This window comes from Portunus trituberculatus, chromosome 43, assembly GCF_017591435.1.
Source record: "Portunus trituberculatus isolate SZX2019 chromosome 43, ASM1759143v1, whole genome shotgun sequence".
Classification (NCBI taxonomy): Eukaryota; Metazoa; Arthropoda; class Malacostraca; order Decapoda; family Portunidae; genus Portunus; species Portunus trituberculatus.
Genome location: NC_059297.1, coordinates 21,494,190 through 21,516,689, shown reverse-complemented (window position 1 = coordinate 21,516,689; position 22,500 = coordinate 21,494,190). Strand labels below are relative to the sequence as shown.

Sequence of the window (22,500 nt, the reverse complement as noted above, 5' to 3'; positions counted from 1 at the left end):
ACTAATCCAAAATAAGATGTTTAGATAATTTGCGATACGCCAATACTCGTCTCCAGAAGCAGTTTATATCATACGAAAGAAAAGCATAAATAAGTAAAGAGTTCCGCCATTTATACTGGTTAATTCTCGAGTCAGAAAGATGGACAGCATAAAGGGTGAGAGTAAGTAGATAGTCTTGTACAGTTATTCTTTATTTCATTTCATTTTTATTCATCTATCTATTTATTTATTTATTTATTTATTTATTTATTCATTTATCTATCTACTTGTGTGTGTGTGTGTGTGTGTGTTTAGTTACCTATTTATATTTTTACGAGACTGAATCTAGCACGTGATGTCCTGTTTTTCACCAAATTATTATTCTTATTTAAATTCGTGTATATCGTTTGCACGCACACTCACAAGCACACACACTCCCTGACACACACACACACACACACACACACACACACACACACACACACACACACACACACACACATTACACCATCTTTGGCAATACTTTCAACTTTCATTAAACTGCATTTCTGAGCATCTCTACCGCTTCTTGTCTTGATCAGTTCCTCGTTCTATCCCCTCAGTGCTGAATTTTCTGGCTGCCATAAGTCTTCTACATCCAGCTCTTCTATCTTTCTTCTGTTTGCTTTATCTTATCTTTCTCTATGATTTATTTTTCCCTTTTCCTTATATATGTGAGTATCATAACCCTATTTCCTCTTTTTTTTCGGCTTTCCCCCAGTGTACGTGTGAGGAAGGAAGGTCTTAATAAAATATATACCTACCAATTTATCCCTCTAATCTGTATATATATTTATCTATTCACTTAACAGTACATCTATCTATTTATCCATCCATAATCAATCAGCCTACCAACCTGTCTATCTGTGTGTGTGTGTGTGTGTGTGTGTGTGTGTGTGTGTGTGTGTGTGTGTGTGTGTGTGTGTGTGTGTGTGTGTGTGTGTGTGTGTGTGTGTGTGTGTGTGTGTGTGTGTGTGTCAGGACAAAAGATTGAAACCACCACCGTCTCTCTCCCCTCCTCCTCCTGTTCCTGTTCCTCACCCTCTGCTGTTTATAATACATGTTTCTCAGCACAGGGGGATTATCACGCTGCGCTAACATACATTATCTCATGGGGGGGATCAGTCAACAGCAAAGCGATAACTGACTGACGCATAACGGAGACTGTAGGTACAATTCATCTAAGTCATTATTGTGTATACCTACCCGTACTTTACTTGCAATTGATCACTCGTATAGTTATGATTAGTAGCACAGGTATTAGCGCACACACACACACACACACACACACACACACACACACACACACACACACACACACACACACACACACACACTAAATAATTACGTCTGAAAATATCCATAATAAGAAAAGAAATAACGAAAAAGGAGAGAGAGAGAGAGAGAGAGAGAGAGAGAGAGAGAGAGAGAGAGAGAGAGAAACACATAAACACTAATAAAAAATAAATAAACAGGTAAATAGACTGGAATACATGCAGACAGACATACAGACAGATAGACAGTCTCTCAAGGGTTAAGACTGACAGTAAAGTTAGCGCCGGAAAATAATTAAGGTGAGGAAGAAGTGGTCGTAATACAAAAGGAGGAGGAGGAGGAGGAGGAGGAGGAGGAGGAGGAGGAGGAGGAGGAGGAGGAGGAGGAGGAGGAGGAAGAGGAGGAGGAGGAGGAGCCTGTTAGGGTGAGGGGAACCTTAATTAAACGAAGGAAAAAAAAAAAAAAAATGGAGCGCTGGTTTGGGTCAAGGATGAATGTAGACAGGTAAGTAAATGATGAAAGTGATGGATGGGATGAGGTGTGTGTGTGTGTGTGTGTGTGTGTGTGTGTGTGTGTGTGTGTGTGTGTGTGTGTGTGTGTGTGTGTGTGTGTGTGTGTGTGTGTTTGCGAGAGCCAAGGGAAACTAAAATATAATAGTTTCCACACGTGCTGCAATGCATGAGGAGTAAATTTTTCATTTATGGAGGGAAAGAGAAAGTAGCACACCTGGATAGCTTCATTAGTATTGACTCCTCGTAAGTACCAGTAGTAGTAGTAGTAGTAGTAGTAGTAGTAGTAGTAGTAGTAGTAGTAGTAGTAGTAGTAGTAGTAGTAGTAGTAAAAATCAGCAACCGTAGTGGTAATAATAATAACACTATCATCCATCCAAGAAAAAGCAGCGAACAGAAGTCAACACTCCCTGAAGAATAGGTACCAAATGAAGAATGCATGCCGTGGAGTGTAGCAATTATTTATTCATCTACTTATCATACGAGGCAGAGTAGACAAAGAGTAACAAAACTGGCTTAGGAAGAAAAAAAAAACTCCATTCCTTTAGCAAGAAAGTTCAAAAGACCATAATAACACTGTGAAGAGTCTTGAGGTGGAAAATAAAGTAGCTAAGGAACAATAAGAAGAAAACAATCAAGTGCCAGATGAATGAATAACTTACAACTGCTCTATGAATAAACGAAAACGCAAACAGCCTTGTCGATACACGTGTATAAATAAAATGAATGAATAAGAAGCAAGAGAGAGAGAGAGAGAGAGAGAGAGAGAGAGAGAGAGAGAGAGAGAGAGAGAGAGAGAGAGAGAGAGAGAGAGAGAGAGAGAGAGAGAGAGAGAGCGTGGGAGGAAAGGATGTTACGTAGGAGGAAAAACACGGAACAATAACTGAAGCAGGATGAGGATACAGTGGAGGAGGAGGAGGAGGAGGAGGAGGAGGAGGAGGAGGATGTCATGACCATGTTAGTTTAGAAGAGAGAGAGAGAGAGAGAGAGAGAGAGAGAGAGAGAGAGAGAGAGAGAGAGAGAGAGAAAGTTGGTGGCAGTGCCTTTCTATCGTTCTGGAAATCCCAACAACGAAGGAGACATTGATTCCCAGAGTGACCCAGTTTCACCAGGAGGAGGAGGAGGAGGAGGAGGAGGAGGAGGAGGAGGAGGAGGAGGAGCCACGAAAAGGGCGCAATGTAAAGGAACAAGGGAAACGGCAACCAACTTCATCCAGGGCGTTTGAAATTAAAGGTGTGTGTGTGTGTGTGTGTGTGTGTGTGTGTGTGTGTGTGTGTGTGTGTGTGTGTGTGTGTGTGGATTAGGAATGCATGACCGGGGTGATGAGAGAGAGAGAGAGAGAGAGAGAGAATATGGGTGTTTTTGCTGCCCGGAAGAGGAAGGAGATGGAAGGGCTGGAGGAAGAGAGGAAGAAAGAGCGTGAGAGGGAAAGAGAGGAGGGAAGGAGGGAGGGACAGAGAGGAGGGAGAGCGAGAGTGAGGAGGGGAAGGAGGGAGGGAGAGAGGAAGGTAAGAAAGGAAGAGGAGTCTGTGTGGGTGGAAAGACGCGAGGCAGAGAGAGAGAGAGAGAGAGAGAGAGAGAGAGAGAGAGAGAGAGAGAGAGAGAGAGAGAGAGAGAGGGTGGGAGAGGCAGGGAACTATTATGAAAAATTCTCTCTCTCACACTCACAGAGAGAGAGAGAGAGAGAGAGGCAGGGAACTATTATGAAAAATTCTCTCTCACACTCACAGAGAGAGAGAGAGAGAATGATCCGAAGCTTCGAAGACCATGAGGCTCAAGAGTGACGCGGACCAATCACAGAGCAGCGCGCTTCTGACTCATCCCTGACCTTCTTTCACTCCACCCACTCTCCAACGCCCCCTCTCCCTACACCCTCCTTCCCCAGGATACTATACCCCCCTCCATCCGCTCTCTCTCTCTCTCTCTCTCTCTCTGCAGTCGTACACCGCCCACGCAACCTCAAGAATATCATCCAGTGACCTTGAACCAAAACCGCCGCCACCACCGCCCCCACCAGTGTCGCCTTTCATGTCACCATTATTACTACTCCTATTGTTGCTGTTCACATGATTACAATTGAACTGGAGCTTTTTTTCTCTTTTTCTGCTCTTATTGTTGCTGTAAGTAGTAGCGTTAATATTGTTGGTACTTCTACTGCTACTAGTACTACTATTACTACTACTACTACTACTACTACTACTACTACTGTTACTGTTATTGTTAATGTAGGTGTTTGTGATGATTTTTCTACTATTGTTGAAACTACTTCGAGCATTACTACTACTACTACTATTACTTTTACTACTACTACTGCTACTACTATGAAAAAAAAGATGATCATCACCACTACTACTATCTTATCAACATCTTTACCTCTATTCCCACCATCGCCATCACTTTTACCACCACTACCACCACTAACACCATCACCTACCATCGATACTATAAGCCTACATAAACTCTTAATCGCCTTATTAACAAACATTCCCTCCCTAAGCCTTATACGCCCGCCGTTCCTACCATCAGCACAGCATCACACACACACACACACACACACACACACACACACCTGCTCAAGTCCACTCCAGCCCTTATCACATTAACATGGGCATTTCAGTGAGGTCTATATAGCAAGGGGAGAGAGAATTTTAGAGACAAACACGTTCATTTTTTTTTTTCAACAGTTTTATAGTAAAAAAATTGTACGAAAAAAATAATAAAACAAATAATAGAAAGAGGTTTGTTTACGTGCAATGTTTTATTTAAATTAAGGAAAAAAAAAAAGGCGATGTATTTATAGCTGTCGAGGAGAGAAAGAGAGAGAGAGAGAGAGACGCGGCGGTGGAGGACGAAGGGAAGGAAGTTCTCACTCAGTATTCTTGAGGCAAGTGCGGAGAGAGGAGACGCTGATTAGTGATACTCGACAATAAAAATCGACCGGACCGACCTTTACTAGTATTCACAAGAGGACGTGGCTTGTTATATTGACAGAGAGAGAGAGAGAGAGAGAGAGAGAGAGAGAGAGAGAGAGAGAGAGAGAGAGAGAGAGAGAGAGAGAGAGAGAGAGAGAGAGAGAGAGAGTTGTCAAAATATAGTTACGGGAATATTCAAAATCAAGAAATATGATAAGGAATACCTAGAAAAATAACGTATGTGATTATAGGAAAAATGATTTAGCATGCAGTAATGGAATTAAAAAAAAGTGTTTGCATGCACGTGACATCCGCAAGTCATGTTCCCTCACCGAACTCTTTCCACGCAGTGATAAATCAATCGAACCTTGTGTTTCTCGAGTAACGGAACGCTTCCACGAAACTGTCCCACCAGAGGACTCACTCGCCTGCAGCACCCACCACACCTATACGACGGGTTGCTGACAAGGTGAGTGAAATTGGGGGCCGTTTGGGTGGCTCGTTGTGCCGGTGTGTAAATGCAGGTATTATTCACTCACGTCAAGCACCGCCACTGTGACCATTATGCGTATTAGTGAAATATGCAGAAAGTCTTGTGTCCTTTTTCAAAACAGTGCAGTGAAAAAGAAAAAAAAGAAAATGTAGACAGTTTGAGGTACATCTATAATAACTAAGATCTGTGGTACAACTACAATGACTAATAAATGTCCGTACACTTAACTGTCTTTTTCTGAGTCAAGGCGTATGACTAATACACAAGAAAAAACACTCAATGTCTCTCCAGAATGTCAAAAATAGATCGAGATTCCAAACTTGACCACTTGAGTTTTGGATGCGTCTTACTGCTCCTCTTTTGAATCAGTTTGAATCGCAGGAATGGAAGAAAAATAGGTACGTTTCTAGAGTCTACCAATGAATCATGCATATTTATAAATTCTTACTCAACCTCAATGTTATTATAAATGCTTTAAAATAAACCCATACCAAATCATTTACTTTTTATGCTTCAGGACGATCGGCAAGGGGGAAAAATTATAGGACTTTAAGAAGTGTGTCTGTGCAGTTACTGAGAACATATGCAAATAAGACTTTTTATACGTAAGGGAGGCCAATCAAGGCCACAAAAGAGGGAGGAAATTCGCCACTTCTTCTCTCCTCTTAGAAAAAAAGGAAAAGAGGAAAAGGTTGAATTGAGAAGAGAATACGGAGGACAAGAGGCTAGCTGACCTACATACAGCAACTCCTCATCCTATATGCATATGTCATTATCGTCTAAGTTTACTGAAATTTCATGGTTGTGTATCACAGCGTGTTTGTCTCGTGCACTACAGAAAAAAAATAAGTAATAGGAAATTTTATACTTATAGAATCTCAACTTCATTCAACATTAATCTGTGAGGTTAAAATTAACTCGAGCCAAGCATAAAATTCCAACTGCAGCGTGAGTGGCGGTGAGAAATGCACTACTCGTGGTAGCTCAGCACCACTTCTGAGGTTTGTTAGAATCGGGCTTAAAGAGATGCAGAGACGGTACTCGCATGTGTGTAGCACAAAAATGTATTCAAGACAAAAAGTAACGTATTGACGCTATACCTTAAAATAGAAAGGAACTAGTTCATAAATAAAGTGACAAATGACCGGCTATTAGTACAAAGTCAATGAAGAACTCAAAAAGATTAAAAAATTATGGATAAAGGTGATAAAAGGTTATATGTAAGCTGTATATGTGGTCTACTGCCGTCTTGAGCTTCTCTTATGTTCTCATAATGGCGCGTATGTCTTGTGTTGATTCCCTATGATTCTTTCTTTGGAATGAAAGGTTGTCTGGCCACCAGCATGCCTTATTAGTGGTATATATAATTTGCAGAGTTGCAGAGAAGATTGGCAGTCCTGGTGTTGTGGCTGGCAACACATTTACACAAACATTCACTACGCAGGTGGGAAGCGTCAAACTAAATGCACGTATTCATGAATGCACACATATATATACATATTTAACAATGTAAACACCCGCAGCAACACCTGACATCAAGCAGACGACACACCTGCACCATCTTCCTCATCACCCTCACCTGTCACACCTGCTGGCCTCATGCTCCTGGTCATCATTCCCTTTATAAATTACAAATCCTTTTCAACACCAATTTCACGCAATATCACAATAGTTAGCCGAGTCACTAATGTAGACACCACATCTTCCTCCCTTCCGCCAACATTCTTTGCCCAGCGGTGTAAGTGGTTCCTTTAATCAACGAAACTTTAAGCCAACTTGGACGACAGCCGGGGTTCCCCACTGACAGCCTTTCTCTGGCGTGTTGGGATGCGCTACAAATTATTACCCACGTCGACCACGCGAGGTCAGGCCTGGTAAAGGTGACCTCCAAACATCCACAACGGAGGGAGACTAGTCCTCGCCATGACAACGCTCACTGAAGTCCGCGACAACACTGACCGACCTCTGCCGCGACAACCCAACTCTGCGGTGGTCATGGCGAGCCGCGGCACTCCATGCCTCGCACGCCGCCCACTCTCTCCGCAACCGTCCCCCACTCCGCTGCCCCAGTGACAATAACAGGAAACAGTAAATGAGGTGTGCGAGTAGTTGAAACAATCATCGATAGCAATAAGAGCAAAGAGTAATTGAGATGACATGACATGAAATAGACAGAACTGTTCCATTCCTACTATTCCCTAAAAAAAAAAAAAAAAAAAAAAAGTTGAGCAGGGAAGATAATTTAGAGTGGATGCCTATTCAGTTTTGGAGATGTCCCAATACTCCTCTCCTGAATCATTTGAAATGGATATACAATAAATATATACAAACACATACATTACTTAATGAATGCAAAACTAGACACATCGAAAAACTTCCACCACGTCAATAAATACAAGAAACAAACAAAACTTGCGTGATCTAGCTTCGGAAATACAAAAGTTTCCTCCTCAATCCTCGGAAGGTGGACTAAAAATACTGCCCTGCGTCGTGTTTCCTTTGCGGCCCCTTAAGTAAATCTCCGCGGCACTCGCTCAGCCACAACACGGCGCGGGAAGCCTTAGAATAAATAAACCATGTCATTCCGAAAGCACCGCGTGAGACTCGGTTTTCAGTTCTAATGAAACTGGAGAAGCGAAACTGAGGTATGCTGAGATGAGGAGTGTGTGGGAGAGTGAGAGAAGACCAAAGGGATGGTTTATGAATGCACTAATGGAAGACATGCAGGTGATCAGTGCAGCAGAAGACGCACGAGGTGAAGATGCAAACGAGTGATCTGCCATGGCAATTCCATCTGCCAAGGAATTCGACTTGAGAGACAGTGCCGGAAATTTACTTATATCAGTTCTTACTTATATAATGTTACCAGCAATAATACATTAATTCTAAAGGGAGCACAACATTACTTTATTCTTTAAAGGAGTACCTCAAAGAACACGAAGCATTTATTCACACCATATAATGTCACATTTTCTTTATTCTAATACATCTTTCACTGAACGAGCGTAGTTACATGATGCATATGGTGGTTGATTTAATATTTTAATCCCCTTTGGTAACATTCAGAACACAGAAGAAAATAAACAATTAAGTTAATATATAATTAGGTAAATGTTAATGGACACGCGGGAAATGAGAAGGAATATAAAGGTTATTTCGTCTTTTCTAAGCGATTTTAAGAAATAATATAGTGTCTATGAAGTTATAAGTGATTACGGGAAAAACTGTTCAGTAGTGAAAGGCTTAGCCTCTTTAGTACAGCTTTGTGATCCTGATATATCTTAATCGTAGTGTCACAAGTTAATTCCTGTCTAATAAAATGGCAACAAGTTATTCAAAATCAGTAATAAGTTTCATATTTTTATCTGCTAAAAGAATAATTGTGTGGCAGGAAACCGTCTCTTGCTTGCAGTGTGGCAGTGTGTCGCGTTCCAGGTGTTGGAAATAATCGAAGATCCGCGCGTGCCAGGAATGTCACGTGTGTACTGAACCTCACAGTACAGTCGTGATCACAAATCCAGTACCCTGCAACACTCACCTCCACTGTGCTCTGCGTTTTCATTCGGTCTTAAGGATCATATTCTGAAACACTATTCGCACCTCCACTACTCTCAGAAAATTCAAGTTATAGTTACACGGGTTTTCAAGGATGTATCGTGGCTCTAAAGACAGACTAACAAGATTTCTACGTTACAAGTATTACCACAAGAAATAATCTTAACATAGTTGATCATCTATGTGACATTTGAAAAATATTGCGATAAGACAGCAGAGCGTTTCTGATCACCGGCCTAAGTCCTGGCGAGGCTATCAAAACCTGGCAATTGTTGTTAATAAATCAGAAAACAAAAGAATGAGGGAAATCTCTAACCAAGGAAGAAGTGCAAGATATCACTCACTATCCAGCCAAGACACTTACTTACTCTGATATTCGCCGAGCATATTTTCCTCATAAAAGCCACCATGATTACTCCCACATGTAAAAATAGAATACAAAGAAGTGTAAATAGTTCAATAAATTAAGCAAAAAATAAAAAGTTGCCTGTTTCAGCTGTTCACAGAGATTTTACTGTTACAAATAAATCTCCACTTACATCTTAACCAAGGAGAATCGTTCGTCTCCACTTAATTCTATTTGTTGCATCTTCCGCTACACACGTCACCAACATGCCTCGCTTCAATGCATCCATAAACCTTCTCTTGGTCTTCTCTTCCTTCTACCTAGTGAGGCCATCTGCAGCATTCCACATCTTATAGTGCGTCATTAAAGTATGTTCAAATAATCACTCCGCTACTAATCCTGTTCTTAATCCTCCTCCTCGTCTTCTTTACTTCTCTATCTTCTCTTCCATTAGTAGTTATAGCAGGGAATTATAAGAAAAAAGCTAACTACGAGCATAAAAATATGTTATCACTCGTCTTTATTACTTGGATTATTTTATAGATATATCTCCTTCTCCCCACTCCTCTTACCATTACAGGTAAAGCAGTATACTATTAATACTCCATCACCTGCAAGTCTCTCTCTCTCAATATTTTTCCAACGATCAAATCCTCGATCTAAAACCAATCCTATTCAACAACAGACGCCTGCAACCAATCCACGCACACACACACACACACACAAAGTTGAGTACAGGTAGTAAATAGCCAACGGTTGGTTACCTTAACAATCACGCTAACAAGTTCCTGTGTTCGCGTCTCTTAGTCTCCCAGTCCTCCTCTGCATCACATCTCATCCCTTTGATTGCCACGGTCTGTTCTTAACCTCCTGCCAGTTACAGAGTCTCAGTTTGATTTCGATTAGTCATTCATATCGTCTCTGAAAATAGTAGCAGTTCTTATGAGTTCTTAAGAGATCAAATGTCAAGGGTAACGAATCACCTTCTCCTTTCTCGGTCGCTTGATATTGGCGAGGTGGAAGGGGAAAAGGATGGAAGGAATGAAGGAGCAAACAAACGTACGAAGGAAGAAACGAACGAATACAGGAACAAAGGGAGGAAGGAATGACAGAAATAAAGAAGAAAGAAAGAAAGATAGGAGGAAGGAAGGAAGGAAGGAAGGAAGGAAGAGGAAGGAAGGAGAGAGAGAGAGAGAGAGAGAGAGAGAGAGAGAGAGAGAGAGAGAGAGAGAGAGAGAGAGAGAGAGAGAGAGAGAGAGAGAGAGAGAGAGAGAGAGAAAGAAAGAAAGAAAGAAAGAAAGAAAGAAAGAAAGAAAGAAAGAAAGAAAGAAAGAAAGAAAGAAAGAAAGAAAGAACAAACCAACGAACAAGAGAAGGAGGGAAGAACGAAAGGACGAAAGGACGAAAGGAAGGAAGGAAGGAAGCATGGAAGGAAGGAAGGTGAAGTTTAAGATTCCAACATACAACCACTATTACCATCATTCTGAGAATTTGGATCAGAAGACACTTTTGTTTTCACACACTGACACTTCCCCTTACATATCGCTGCGTCAGGCTGCGGTCAAGAGGAAGAATGACAGAGACTTTTTTTTATGTGTGTGTAACTGAGGAAGGTTGCAGTGAAGAATCTGAGAGCACTACGAGATGAAAGATGAGGGAGTGAGTGGAGGAAGTGCGAGTGGCGAAGGTGGAGTGGTGGTATGGCAATGACCACAAGAGATTGGTGAAGAAGCGAAGTGGTTTTGTTTTGGAGAGCGTAGGAATGGTGGAAGAATGATGGAGTGGGAGTGAACACGAGAGAGGGGAGAGTGGCAGTGCTAATGTGGCACTGAGCACGAGAGGAAGGGGAGAAGAGAAGAGTGGCGTTCAATAGACAAAGAACAAGAAGTCAAGTAGCATAGTATTTGGTGCCTGTTCTCCTCTCCTTCTTCTCTTTTTTCGTCTACTTCTTCAATTTGACTACGTATAAAAAAAAAAGAGAATAGGATAAAAAAGAATAGGGAACAAAATACGTAGCGGAAATTATGAAACATCACCACGAAGGACAGAGAAGGAAATTAATTGGAGGGGCGGAAACAAAGGCAGCTGAGAGGAGGAGGAGGAGGAGGAGGAGGAGGAGGAGGAGGAGGAGGAGGAGGAGGAGGAGGAGGAGTGCCCCCTTCCCTCCCTTCACTCTCGGGCTGCGGTAAGGAGGGAAAGACTCACCAAGGACACCACCTTGACCCAAATCTATCCCAAGAAAAAGGAAAAACGAAAGAAGAATAAAGATTAAAAGAAAAAAAACACGTGACGAAGGAAAACCGTCGTCTATAACGCGGTTTCATTACAAAGAACAAAAGCAAATAAGCAAATAAACAGATTATGTAGTAAGACGTGTTGATACACATGACGAGTACAGAAAAGTAAGAAAACTAATATATAAAAGAACACAAAATCATTTGAAAAATTATATATAAAGTATAGGTAAGTACATACGAAAATATAATACGAATAATGGCAACAGAATCTCCAAATAACAATGCTGGAGATTTTCACCTAAAAAAATAAATAAGAGATAACTACACAGGAGGGATCCTATAAATACTAGTGATTCAATACATATATACATCAAAAGCTTCCAAAGTAACTGATAAGAAACGCAAGGAAGAAGACATTGAGAAGACATACTGAAAATCATGACCACACACACACACACACACACACACACACACACACACACACACACACACACACACACACACACACACACACACACACACACACACACACACACACACACTTGTGGTTAGAGCGCTGGCTTCACAAGCCAGAGGACCGGGGTTCGATTCCCCGGCCGGGTGGAGATATTTGGGTGTGTCTCCTTTCACGTGTAGCCCCTGTTCACCTAGCAGTGAGTAGGTACGAGATGTAAATCGAGGAGTTGTGACCTTGTTGTCCCGGTGTGTGGTGTGTGCCTGGTCTCAGGCCTATCCGAAGATCGGAAATAATGAGCTCTGAGCTCGTTCCGTAAGGTAACGTCTGGCTGTCTCGTCAGAGACTGCAGCAGATCAAACAGTGAAACACACACACAATCGAGAGGCCCGGGTTCGAGTCCCGGTGCGGCGAGGCAAATGGGCAAGCCTCTTAATGTGTAGCCCTGTTCACCTAGCAGTAAATAGGGGTTGTGGCCTCGCTTTCCCGGTGTGTGGAGTGTGTTGTGGTCTCAGTCCTACCCGAAGATCGGTCTATGAGCTCTGAGCTCGCTCCGTAATGGGGAAGACTGGCTTGGTGACCAGCAAGCGACCGAGGTGAATTACACACACACACACACACACACACACACACACACACACACACACACACACACAACTATACATTTTGAAATATGTCTGCCCGCTTTCAGACTACTTTCAAAAAGACTACATGAAGTTGCATAGGTTTTTAAGGATGTTTTGGTTCTAGTGACATGTTAACAAGATTTCTACATTATCAACGAGAAAAACATTTTTTGGAATCCGGCAGGTCATCTTTGTGGTCTTTGAAAATAGTCCTGACGAAGCAAAGTGTTTCTGAATACAGACACACACACACACACACACACACACACACACACACACACACACACACACACACACACACACGTCCATCGCAGTGATGGCACAGCCAGCGGGGGGCAGCCAAGTGTTATTTTTAGCAGTACCCGCTTTGTTTAGCAGCGAGGCCTGGTGAAAGTCGCGGACAATGACTAACACGCGGGTAATTTAAAACCAGAAGCAGCGACTATTAGTGTGTGCACCACCAGTCAAAGGTTACAATAATGCATGGCATGATAGATTCCTCCGCTATGAGTGAGGTTATTTCAGTATGCATATTTATCACCTTATTTAACCATTTCAGTGCTAATGGCGATAGTTCTAGGACAGAGGATACGCCCAAAGCACGCAACCCTCCCTCAGTTCATGAAAAAACACTCTGGAGTAAAGCAGAGGACTCAAACACATAAATATGATGAAATAAAATTGAAATAGAAATAGAAAGAGAAAATAAATTCTGGATCCACATAAGTATCCGGATGCGCCTCAAAATCCAGCCTGCTGTTCCTTGGCTCAACTCCAACTTTCAACAGTATTATATTGAAATTCCCTGATAACTTTTGGAGGCTTTCCGCTCAGACAGGCAAAAGGAAAGGCAGACAGACAGACAGACGCAGAGACAGAAACGTGCGCGCACGCACGCATCTCCCCCCCACACACACACACAAATGCGGTCAAACCAACAGAGACAGACAGACAGGCAGAAGAGCAGACATAAAAAAAATTGATTCATAATTGTACTCATTTGATAAGAAACAACCTCCCAGTACATACACACACATCATATATAACAAAGGAAATTATCTCAAGTAAAAAAAAAAAACACGTTAAACATCCCTCCCCGTCCACCCCGACCCCCTCCCCCCCCACACACACACAGGGTATGTACAAGGGAGAACAAGTTGGCAGGTGAGGTTGGGGATTATAAAGCACTGACTCAGAAGAAGAATTGGACATAAAGAGGAAAGGGCAATTGAACCTAAGCACGATTAATCACACAAGAACACCGGGAACCCCATTTCATCTTACAATTTACATCTATTACTAACCCAACTCGCCTGCAGGGTGTCATTACCGTGCTTTTTTTCTTATTCTCCACGGTTTTTTCTTTTTCTTTTTTTTTTTTTTTACCTACCACCACCATAACAACTACTACTATCGCTATTACTACCACTACTACTATTTGCCAAATATCTAAGGTAAGCTTTAAAACAAATTGATCGGTAGATGGTTAGAAAGACAGACAGAAGTAGTAGTAGTAGTAGTAGTAGTAGTAGTAGTAGTAGTAGTAGTAGTAGTAGTAGTAGTAGTAGTAGTAGTAGTAGTAGTTGTTGTTGTTGTTGTTGTTGTTTTTGGGAAGAAGAAGAAGAAGAAGAAGAAGAAGAAGAAGAAGAAGAAGAAGAAGAAGAAGAAGAAGAAGAAGAAAATACCCCCATCATCAATTAAAGAATTTTGCAGATTTGAACAGCAATTAAGCATGACCAGGAAACGCAATCCACACGAGTACCAGTAATATATCATGATTTTGGCGCTTAAATTAGAACGTCCACGACTCTCAATCTCTCTCTCTCTCTCTCTCTCTCTCTCTCTCTCTCTCTCTCTCTCTCTCTCTCTCTCTCTCTCTCTCTCTCTCTCTCTCTTGTTATCAGTCTACCTACGTATATAATTATATGTCCCTCACCTGACCAAACGGAAACCTAACCTAACCTAACGGAGAACAGAACATAACATACCTTGAGCTAACCCAACACAACTTAACCTAACCAAATCTAAACCTACCCTGATTTAATTCAACTTAATGTATCTTAACTTCAGTTCAAAATAACCTAAGCTACTCCTAAGTTAATCTAACCTCGCCTGACCTCTAGTTTAATATGACATCAGCTAACTAAACCTAACCACGCCCAAGCTAACATGACCTGCAGCGACCTTACCTAGGCAAACTTAACACCGTTCAGTACCATGACGTGTTTTCATATCCATTCTAGTTACTATTTGGTGTTTTTATACAGCTTCAGAACTTACTTAGGGATTAGAATAGTAAGGACTGTGGACCATTAATCGTTTGACCTCCATAAACCCTTCGTAAAGCAAATAAAATCGTCTAATTGTAGCCAAAATATCTGAGTAAAAATGCGTCACAGTACTGAAGGGGTTAAAGACAAGGGAGGAAAACCGTGAAGGAAGCAGCAGCAGAAGCTAGAAGGAAGCTAAAGGGATGAAAGGAAGAGGAGTAAAAGGGAAAGTAGAGGGAACACAAGACTGCTGAGAGGAAAGAAAAAGAAAAGAATGAAAAAAAAAGAACAGTCACTCAAGGAGGTAAAGAAAGATACATTAAGGAGGAACAAGGAAGAGAGGAAGGAAGGAAGGAAGGAAGGAAGGGGGGGAGGGGGAGGGAGGGGAGGGAGGGAGGGAGAGGAAGGAGAGGAGGAAGGAAGGGAAGGGAAGGAAGGAAGGAAGGAAAGAAGAAAGAAAGAAAGAAAGAAAGAAAGAAAGAAAGAAAGAAAGGAAGGAAGGAAGGAAGGAAGGAAGGAAGGAAGGAAGGAAGGAAGGAAGGAAGGAAGGAAGGAAGGAAGGAAGGGAGGAGGAAAGAAAGAAAAGGAGGAATGGAGGTAAGAAGAAAGAAAGAACAACGTAAAATAATATAAGTAAAGAGCGAACAATGTAAAATAAAATAATGGTAGAAAAAGGAAAGGCATCACAACAAAATAATAATAATAATAATAATAATAATAATAATAATAATAATAAGAAGAAGAAGAAGAAGAAGAAGAAGAAAATGATAATGATGACGATAATGCTTGCTTGCTTGAGGGGGGGATAGAATAGGGTGGGGGGGGAAAGAAGAGCTAGAGAGTGGAATTATAGTGAGGGTGAAATGAAGCTGGAGATTAATGACGATAATAATGGTGAAGAAAAAAGAACTCACCGCGTCATAAGATAAACAAATAAATTAAAACACAAAACAAAAAAAAACAATAAAAAAAAGGAACACACAAAAAAAAGCATCACCCTCTCAAAAAATGAATAATCAACAGAGACACCACAAAATTAAAATAAAAGAAAAAAAAAAAAAGAAAAAGAAAAAAATACATACACATCACAGCCTAAAACAATTAAATTCCCCTTTTCATCCCCGCCTCTCCCAATAACAAAAAGGAAAAAAAAAAATCATGACATTACACAATAACTTCCCACCCCATCTTCCCCTCCTCCTCCTCCTCCTCCTCCTCCACAATACACACACACAAAAAAAGATCAGAACAATAACACCCCTTACTGACTAACCTTCTGCCTTCACCTCCCACAACACCCCAACCAAAAAAATAATAATAATGTACCATCATACCCTCTCCCACCCATTAAAAAGTGAAGAAAAAAAAAATGGACAAAAACAACAATGAAATAACAAATAATAAAAAAAATAGCAATGAAATAAATAAAAAAAAATATTATGAAACTAAAGAAAAGATGGAAATTAAAAACACCTACAAACCAGTATACAGAAAAAAAAAACATTAGAACAAAAAGTCAATGAATAAACAAAACAACTACACAAATGTATATAAACACAGACAACACAGAAAACAACAACAGAATATATAAACAGACAGAGGCCGCCGTGGTACAGTGGAATCATGCGTGCTTTGGGGTCCGAGGGGTCTCCAAGCGCACGGGTTCGAATCCTGTCCACGGTCCGAGCGTAGGTTAGACTTCCTCACTCGGGGCAACGGTTTCCTAGTGGGTGGGCTTTGAAATAGGAGGTACCCTAAGAAAGTATCTCCTTTAGCCCATAAATTCCCGTGAAAAGCCCACATTGCATAACACAAAAAAAAAAAGAAGCAAGAAAGGCCAGGCAGAAGGAGGAACCCCCTAAAGAGGTATGACTAATAAACGTGTGTATGGCAGTACGAGGCGAGGCGGACCATCAGCGAGGCCAAGACGAGTCTGGAGGCGTACTGAGACCCTCACGTAAAGCAACAAGGACGTCAGTGGGGTGCAGGGGGAGGGAGAAGCCGCGGCCTTGAAGAGGGAAGGAAGGCGATGGGGCAGGGAAAGGGAGGGAGGGAGAGGAAAAGGAGGCAGTAAGTAGGGCCCGTAAGATACTTGGGTCATTATTTAGCAGGCTAGGCTGGGTGTGGTCAACGAAATGGAACAAAGGAGGGAGGGACGGCAGGACAGAGACTCAGGTATATACGTAGAAGAAATGAGAATGCTGAAGACACAAACTGAGATACACTAAGAAATGAGAATGATGAAGAAGAAATGAAAAAACTGAAAGCAACCAATGAGATAACAAAGAGATGGGACTGAAAAGAATGAGTGCTGAGGAGAAACTGAAATATACTAAAAAGAAATGAGAATGTTGAAAATTTTGACGATGATGATGAATAGAAAATATCTGAAGTTGAAGATACAAACTGAAACATGAAAAGTAGAAATTAAAATGTTGAAGATATAAACTTAAGAAAAATATGAAAACTGAAGATTCAAAATGAGATGGAGATATTCATAAAAATAATATATGCATGATGATTCACGGATAAAAAGAAATAAAACGGTGGGAAAGATGAAAATATAATCTGATAAATGCGTAGAAGATAAACAGAATGTCAAAGATTCACACTAAGATATACTAAGAAGATATTATATTAAAGGGATGAATTAGGGTTAAAAAATCTAGATGGTCAAAAAAGAAGGAAAAAAATATAGTATAAAAATACAAATTTGAATATACAGAGAGAGAGAGAGAGAGAGAGAGAGAGAGAGAGAGAGAGAGAGAGAGAGAGAGAGAGAGAGAGAGAGAGAGAGAGAGAGAGAGAGAGAGAGAGAGAGAGAGAGAGAGAGAGAGAGAGAGAGAGAGAGAGAGATGGATGGATTTTCGTGATTTCCAGTAACAACAGCATTTCCCCCAAACCAAGGGAAAAATAAAGACAAAAAAAAAAAGCCTAAAATAAAATGCCACGCAGCAGAATGTATCCAACTTTACATGTCCCTTGAGATGAGATAAAACCGAATAGAATGACAGAAACACGATTGGATTCAGCATTTCTGAGAACATAAAAGATGAGACGTGCTCGACTCTCCACTGATGCCGCTCTCAACCACTCGATGGCTTCTGGTTTCTCAGCAAATGTCATTCCCGCCACACCACAGACTGATCACCTTGCGTCACTAATCAGTCTGTCCAAAGCTTTAACGGTGTCTCGATTTTATTTATTTTTTTGACGGTCTGACAGAGGAGCGAGGGTAAGGAGGATGCTTCTAACTTTTCTGTTCTAATTCCCAACCTGTTGCAGATATTAACACATTTTTTAATAGTATTTTTTCTTAAAGGGAGGCCACTAGGTGATCACGGCAACACAAAAAAAAGTGTAGGGTTTAAGCTTTATAACCGTTAGATTCTAAACAGACAGGATGATATTGGAGGTTCCATAGAGGAGTAGATGACTAACACTAACTCAGTAATCAGGTTGTTACGAGCAGGGTCGAGTCAAAAAGAAGCTTTCAAAGGAGATTATATGAATTTATAGATACAGATGTGGATATAGATATGTATGTTATCCTTACATTTACACCTGTGCATCTAGCAATGGACTTAGCCTGCATATAATATTGGCAGCAAAACTCCATTCACTGTCTTAATAGTGTTCGTCTCTCTAATGCAAGAGCTAATCAGAAGCTTCAATCTATCATCCCACTTCACATAAAAAACTCCGAAACTCTCTGCCTGCGTCATCCTTCCATGAATTGAAATGTCAAGACATCTATGAAACTTTCTTCACCTTTTTCTTTATTATCTATTTATATTATTTATTTGTTGTTTTTGTGTATGGTGTTTACATAAAAAAAAACATAATAATTGATAATATTTTATTTCATATATCTGTAATCAAACTTCACCTTTTAATCACTCCAAGCTGGGTCTGAATTTCTTACCAATTTTCTTGCGGATTATAAGTCAAATAATATACAAGGACACCACGTTCCAATTAGCTTCTACGCCAGAGTCCTTTTTTCTTCCTCTCCTTTCTCCAACTGCACCCTATCCTTAAATATTTTCCCAGGACTGCCCTTCGTCTTCAATGTCCGCGTATCAAATTTATGCATGGCGACGATAAGTGGATATAGATGGGTATATTTTGCTGCTTTGTGTGGAACGGCGAACAGACATTACCGCCTCACAAAGGTGGCAATGCTAGTGATGGGAGGAGGAGGAGGAGGAGGAGGAGGAGGAGGAGGAGGAGGAGGAGGAGGAGGAGGAGGAGGAGGAGGAGGAGGAGGAGGAGGAGGAGGAGGAGGAGGAGGAGGAGGAGGAGGAGGAGGAGGAGGAGGAGGAGGAGGAGGAGGAGGAGGAGGAGGAGGAGGAGGAACACATGAGAACAGTTAACAGAAACGGCCATTTCTTTACTCCTTATAACAAAACATAACAGTAGAAGGAAAAGAACGTCGGGGCAGAAGGCAATGGATGACGACTATTTCGATGATAACACACACACACACACACACACACACACACACACACACACACACACACACACACACACACACACACACACACACACACACACACACACACCACAGTGCACCTAAACACGATAATAAAATTCACGTCCACAGCTACATAAAAACAGAGAATTTTAGCGCCAACAACGAAAAGACACTGACAGAACGAAAGAAAGAAAAAAAGGGACAAAAAAATCTGAAAGACAGACAGATAGACAGAAAGGTAAAGAAAAAAAAATAAGAATAAAGTAAAATCACAATGAACAAAGCATCCACACCCAACAAACAATTCAATCCTACTTTATTCCCTCCTAACCCCGCCAGGAACAATGAAAAGCCACACCACTCAATGAAAAGAAGAAGGAAACTACAAGACAGAAAGGTAGGTAAGGCAGCGAGGAGTGAGATGAATGTGGTTTATCTACACAAGCACTGCAACTCCCGCCAGCCCGTCAGCCAGTCCAATATAAACAAACTATAGAGGTGTTTACATGCTGGACTAGTGGACTCCCTCTCCTCTACCTCCTCCTCCTATACGCGGGTGCCAGGTGCCGCCACTGTGCCACTCTACCATCACACCACCTTTAAGCTTCCTCCTCCTCCTCCTCCTCCTCCTCCTCCTCCTCCTCTTTCTCATTCTCCTTTCTCTATACTCCTCCCTCAACTGCCACCATCCCCACCATCAGTTCTCTATCACCTCCTTCTCTTCTTCCTCTTCCCCTATCTTTTTTTTTCTCCGTCACCATTCCCACTCCGCTACCTCCTCCTCTTCTTCACCTCTTCCTCCTCTTCTTCCTTTGTATTCCTCAACCACCAGCATCATCATCAGTTCCTCCTCCAGCATCACATCCTCCTCTTCCTCCTCTTCTTCTCCACCTTCTTTCTCCTCAATTATCATCCTCCTCTTCCTCTGAGCTAACATATCCATCACAGGCTCCTCCACTACCATCTTCTCTCTTTCCTCCACCTCCTCCTCCTCCTCCTCCTCCTCTTCTTCGTCTCCTTTCATCAACGATCACACTAGTACTTCCTCCTCCATTGCCTCATCATCATCATCATCATCATCTTCTTCTTCTTCTTCTTCTTCTTCTTCTTCTTCTTCTTCTTCTTCTTCTTCTTCTTCTTCTTCTTCTTCTTCTTCTTCTTCTTCTTCTTCTTCTTCTTCTTTGCACTCCTCCTTCAACCATTACCTCCTCCTCCTAATTTCCCATTTGTTTTCCACCTGAAGCTCCTCTTTTATTGTTACTATATCCTCCCTACCTCTTCCTCCTCCTCCTCCTCCTCCTCACTCTCCTCTTTCCTCTTCTATTTGGTTCTCCTCTTTCCTCAATACCTCTCCTCCTTTACCTTTCTTACCTTCGATCTTGTCCTCTTCCTCCTTCTTACCTAACCCTTTCTCGATATCTCACCTTTACCACTCCTCCTCCTCCTCCTCCTCCTCCTCCTCCTCCTCCTCCTCCTCCTCCTCCTCCAATATTTTTCTTCTCTTTCTATTATTATTATTATTATTATTATTATTATTATTATTATTATTATTATTATCATTATCATTGTTTTTATCATTTTTAATCTTGTTATGTCTTCATTTCCTTTCCCCTGCTGCTGCTCTTCTTCTTCTTCTTCCTCCTCATCATCATCATCACGTTTATTCATATTATCATTATTCTTGTTATCATAATTCCTTCTTTACCTGATTTTGTTCCTTCTCTTCTCTTCCTCCTTCATTGTCTGCTTCCTTTTTTCCTCTTTCTTTTTATCTTCTTTCCTTTTTCCTGCTTTGCTTTTTTTTCCATTATATTTGTTTTTTCTTCTCTTCCAGCTAAACCGCCCACACTTAGCCTCTTCTTCATCACGTTTGTTTTATTACCCTTACTCTTATTCCTCTGATAAATACGCCGCCATTATTTCCTCCTGCTCCTCCTTCACCTTATTTTCGTCTTCCTCTTTTACTTCCTCCTCCTCCTCTTCCACTCACACATCACTCACATCCTATTCACCTTCCTCATCCCGCTTCTCCTTTTTAGTATCCACCTTCCCGTGTTGTAAATATTCCTCCTTTTCTTCCTCCTCCTCCTTCTCTTCTCTCACTTATTCCCTTCTGGCATCCTTTTCAATGTTCTCAATCCTGTAATAAATATTCTTCTTTTTCCTCCTCCTCTTCCTCCTCCTTCTCATCTTCCTCCTGTCAAAAGAAACCCACGCACTATACCACTCCTGTCAATACCCCCAAAGAACTGCCTGAAGGAAGAGAGGTAGAGAAACAGAGAGAGAGGAAGTCTGTAATGTCAAGTAAATGGATAGATACCAGGGAAACAGAACTGAAGGGATGCTGTCAACTCATCCACTCACCATCTACATGTTGGGTTGGGGATAAGCGCGGAAATCGGTGACGTCATATGCAAGCTCCGACAGTCACCGCCGCTCCGCTTCCACTCTCACTGGCGCATGGCATCCACCTGTGGGACAAGAGAGAGAGAGAGAGAGGAGGTGATAGTGAGTTGATGAGGGAGATAAGATGGGTATGTTAATTTGTATAGCTTACGTTGAGAGAATAGACAATTTGTTTTGGTTTGGTTTGGTTTGGTTTGGTTAAGTTTCGATTGTTTGATTTGTGTTTGGTTTCGTTGGTTGATTGTTTAGTTAGTTAGTTAAACAGTAATTGGGTAAACAGCCAATCGGTCAGATCAGTCAGTCAGTCACTCAGTCAGTCAGTCAGTGAGTCCAGCAGACAGAGACAGGCAGATAGGCAGTGAAGTAACCAGTAGCTAATTGGTTGCCTTGTCACTTCAGTAAAAGCGTAGGCAGACAGGCAGGTACTTTACACTATCACATTTTCGCATACAGAAACTAATCATCCTGCCATCATCATCATCATCACACACACACACACACACACACACACACACACACAGAAAGACAAACAAACAAACAAACAAACAGAAAAAAAGACACCATAACTACTCATCACCACCACTATCGTCATTATCATCATCATCATCATCAGCAGCAGCAGCAGCAGCAGCAGCAGCAGCAGCAGCAGCAGCAGCAGCAGCAGCATCATTATCATCACCACCATCACCACCACCACCGTCATTATTACCATCACTATGGCCATCAATCAGCAGCGTCCCGTCGTCTTCCACCTTTAGCAGCGCGCACACGCACACACGCACACGCACACGCACGCACACACACACACACACACACACACACACACACACACACACACACACGAGAGAGAGAGAGAGAGAGAGAGAGAGAGAGAGAGAGAGAGAGAGTGACACGTGTGCCTGAAGTGGGTGGTGACCTATTC

At 41.6% G+C, this 22,500-nt stretch overlaps 1 protein-coding gene across 13 annotated transcripts in view; it reads right to left on the bottom strand.

The window, feature by feature from the left end:
• Window positions 1-22,500, bottom strand: part of LOC123518352 (cAMP-regulated phosphoprotein 21-like) — a 163,984-nt gene that overhangs the window by 79,669 nt on the left and 61,815 nt on the right. For 5 of the 13 annotated variants that reach the window (XM_045279122.1, XM_045279133.1, XM_045279125.1 and 2 more), the window contains exon 3: window positions 21,537-21,643. Coding sequence is in view for 7 of the 13 variants with exons in the window: in XM_045279127.1 (XP_045135062.1) it covers window positions 6,787-6,823 (37 nt within the window). In the remaining 6 variants the exon portion in view is untranslated. Of the gene's footprint in view, window positions 1-6,786; window positions 7,296-21,536; window positions 21,644-22,500 lie in introns of those variants that run through there. The other 8 variants (XM_045279126.1, XM_045279120.1, XM_045279121.1 and 5 more) reach the window with 5 other exon arrangements.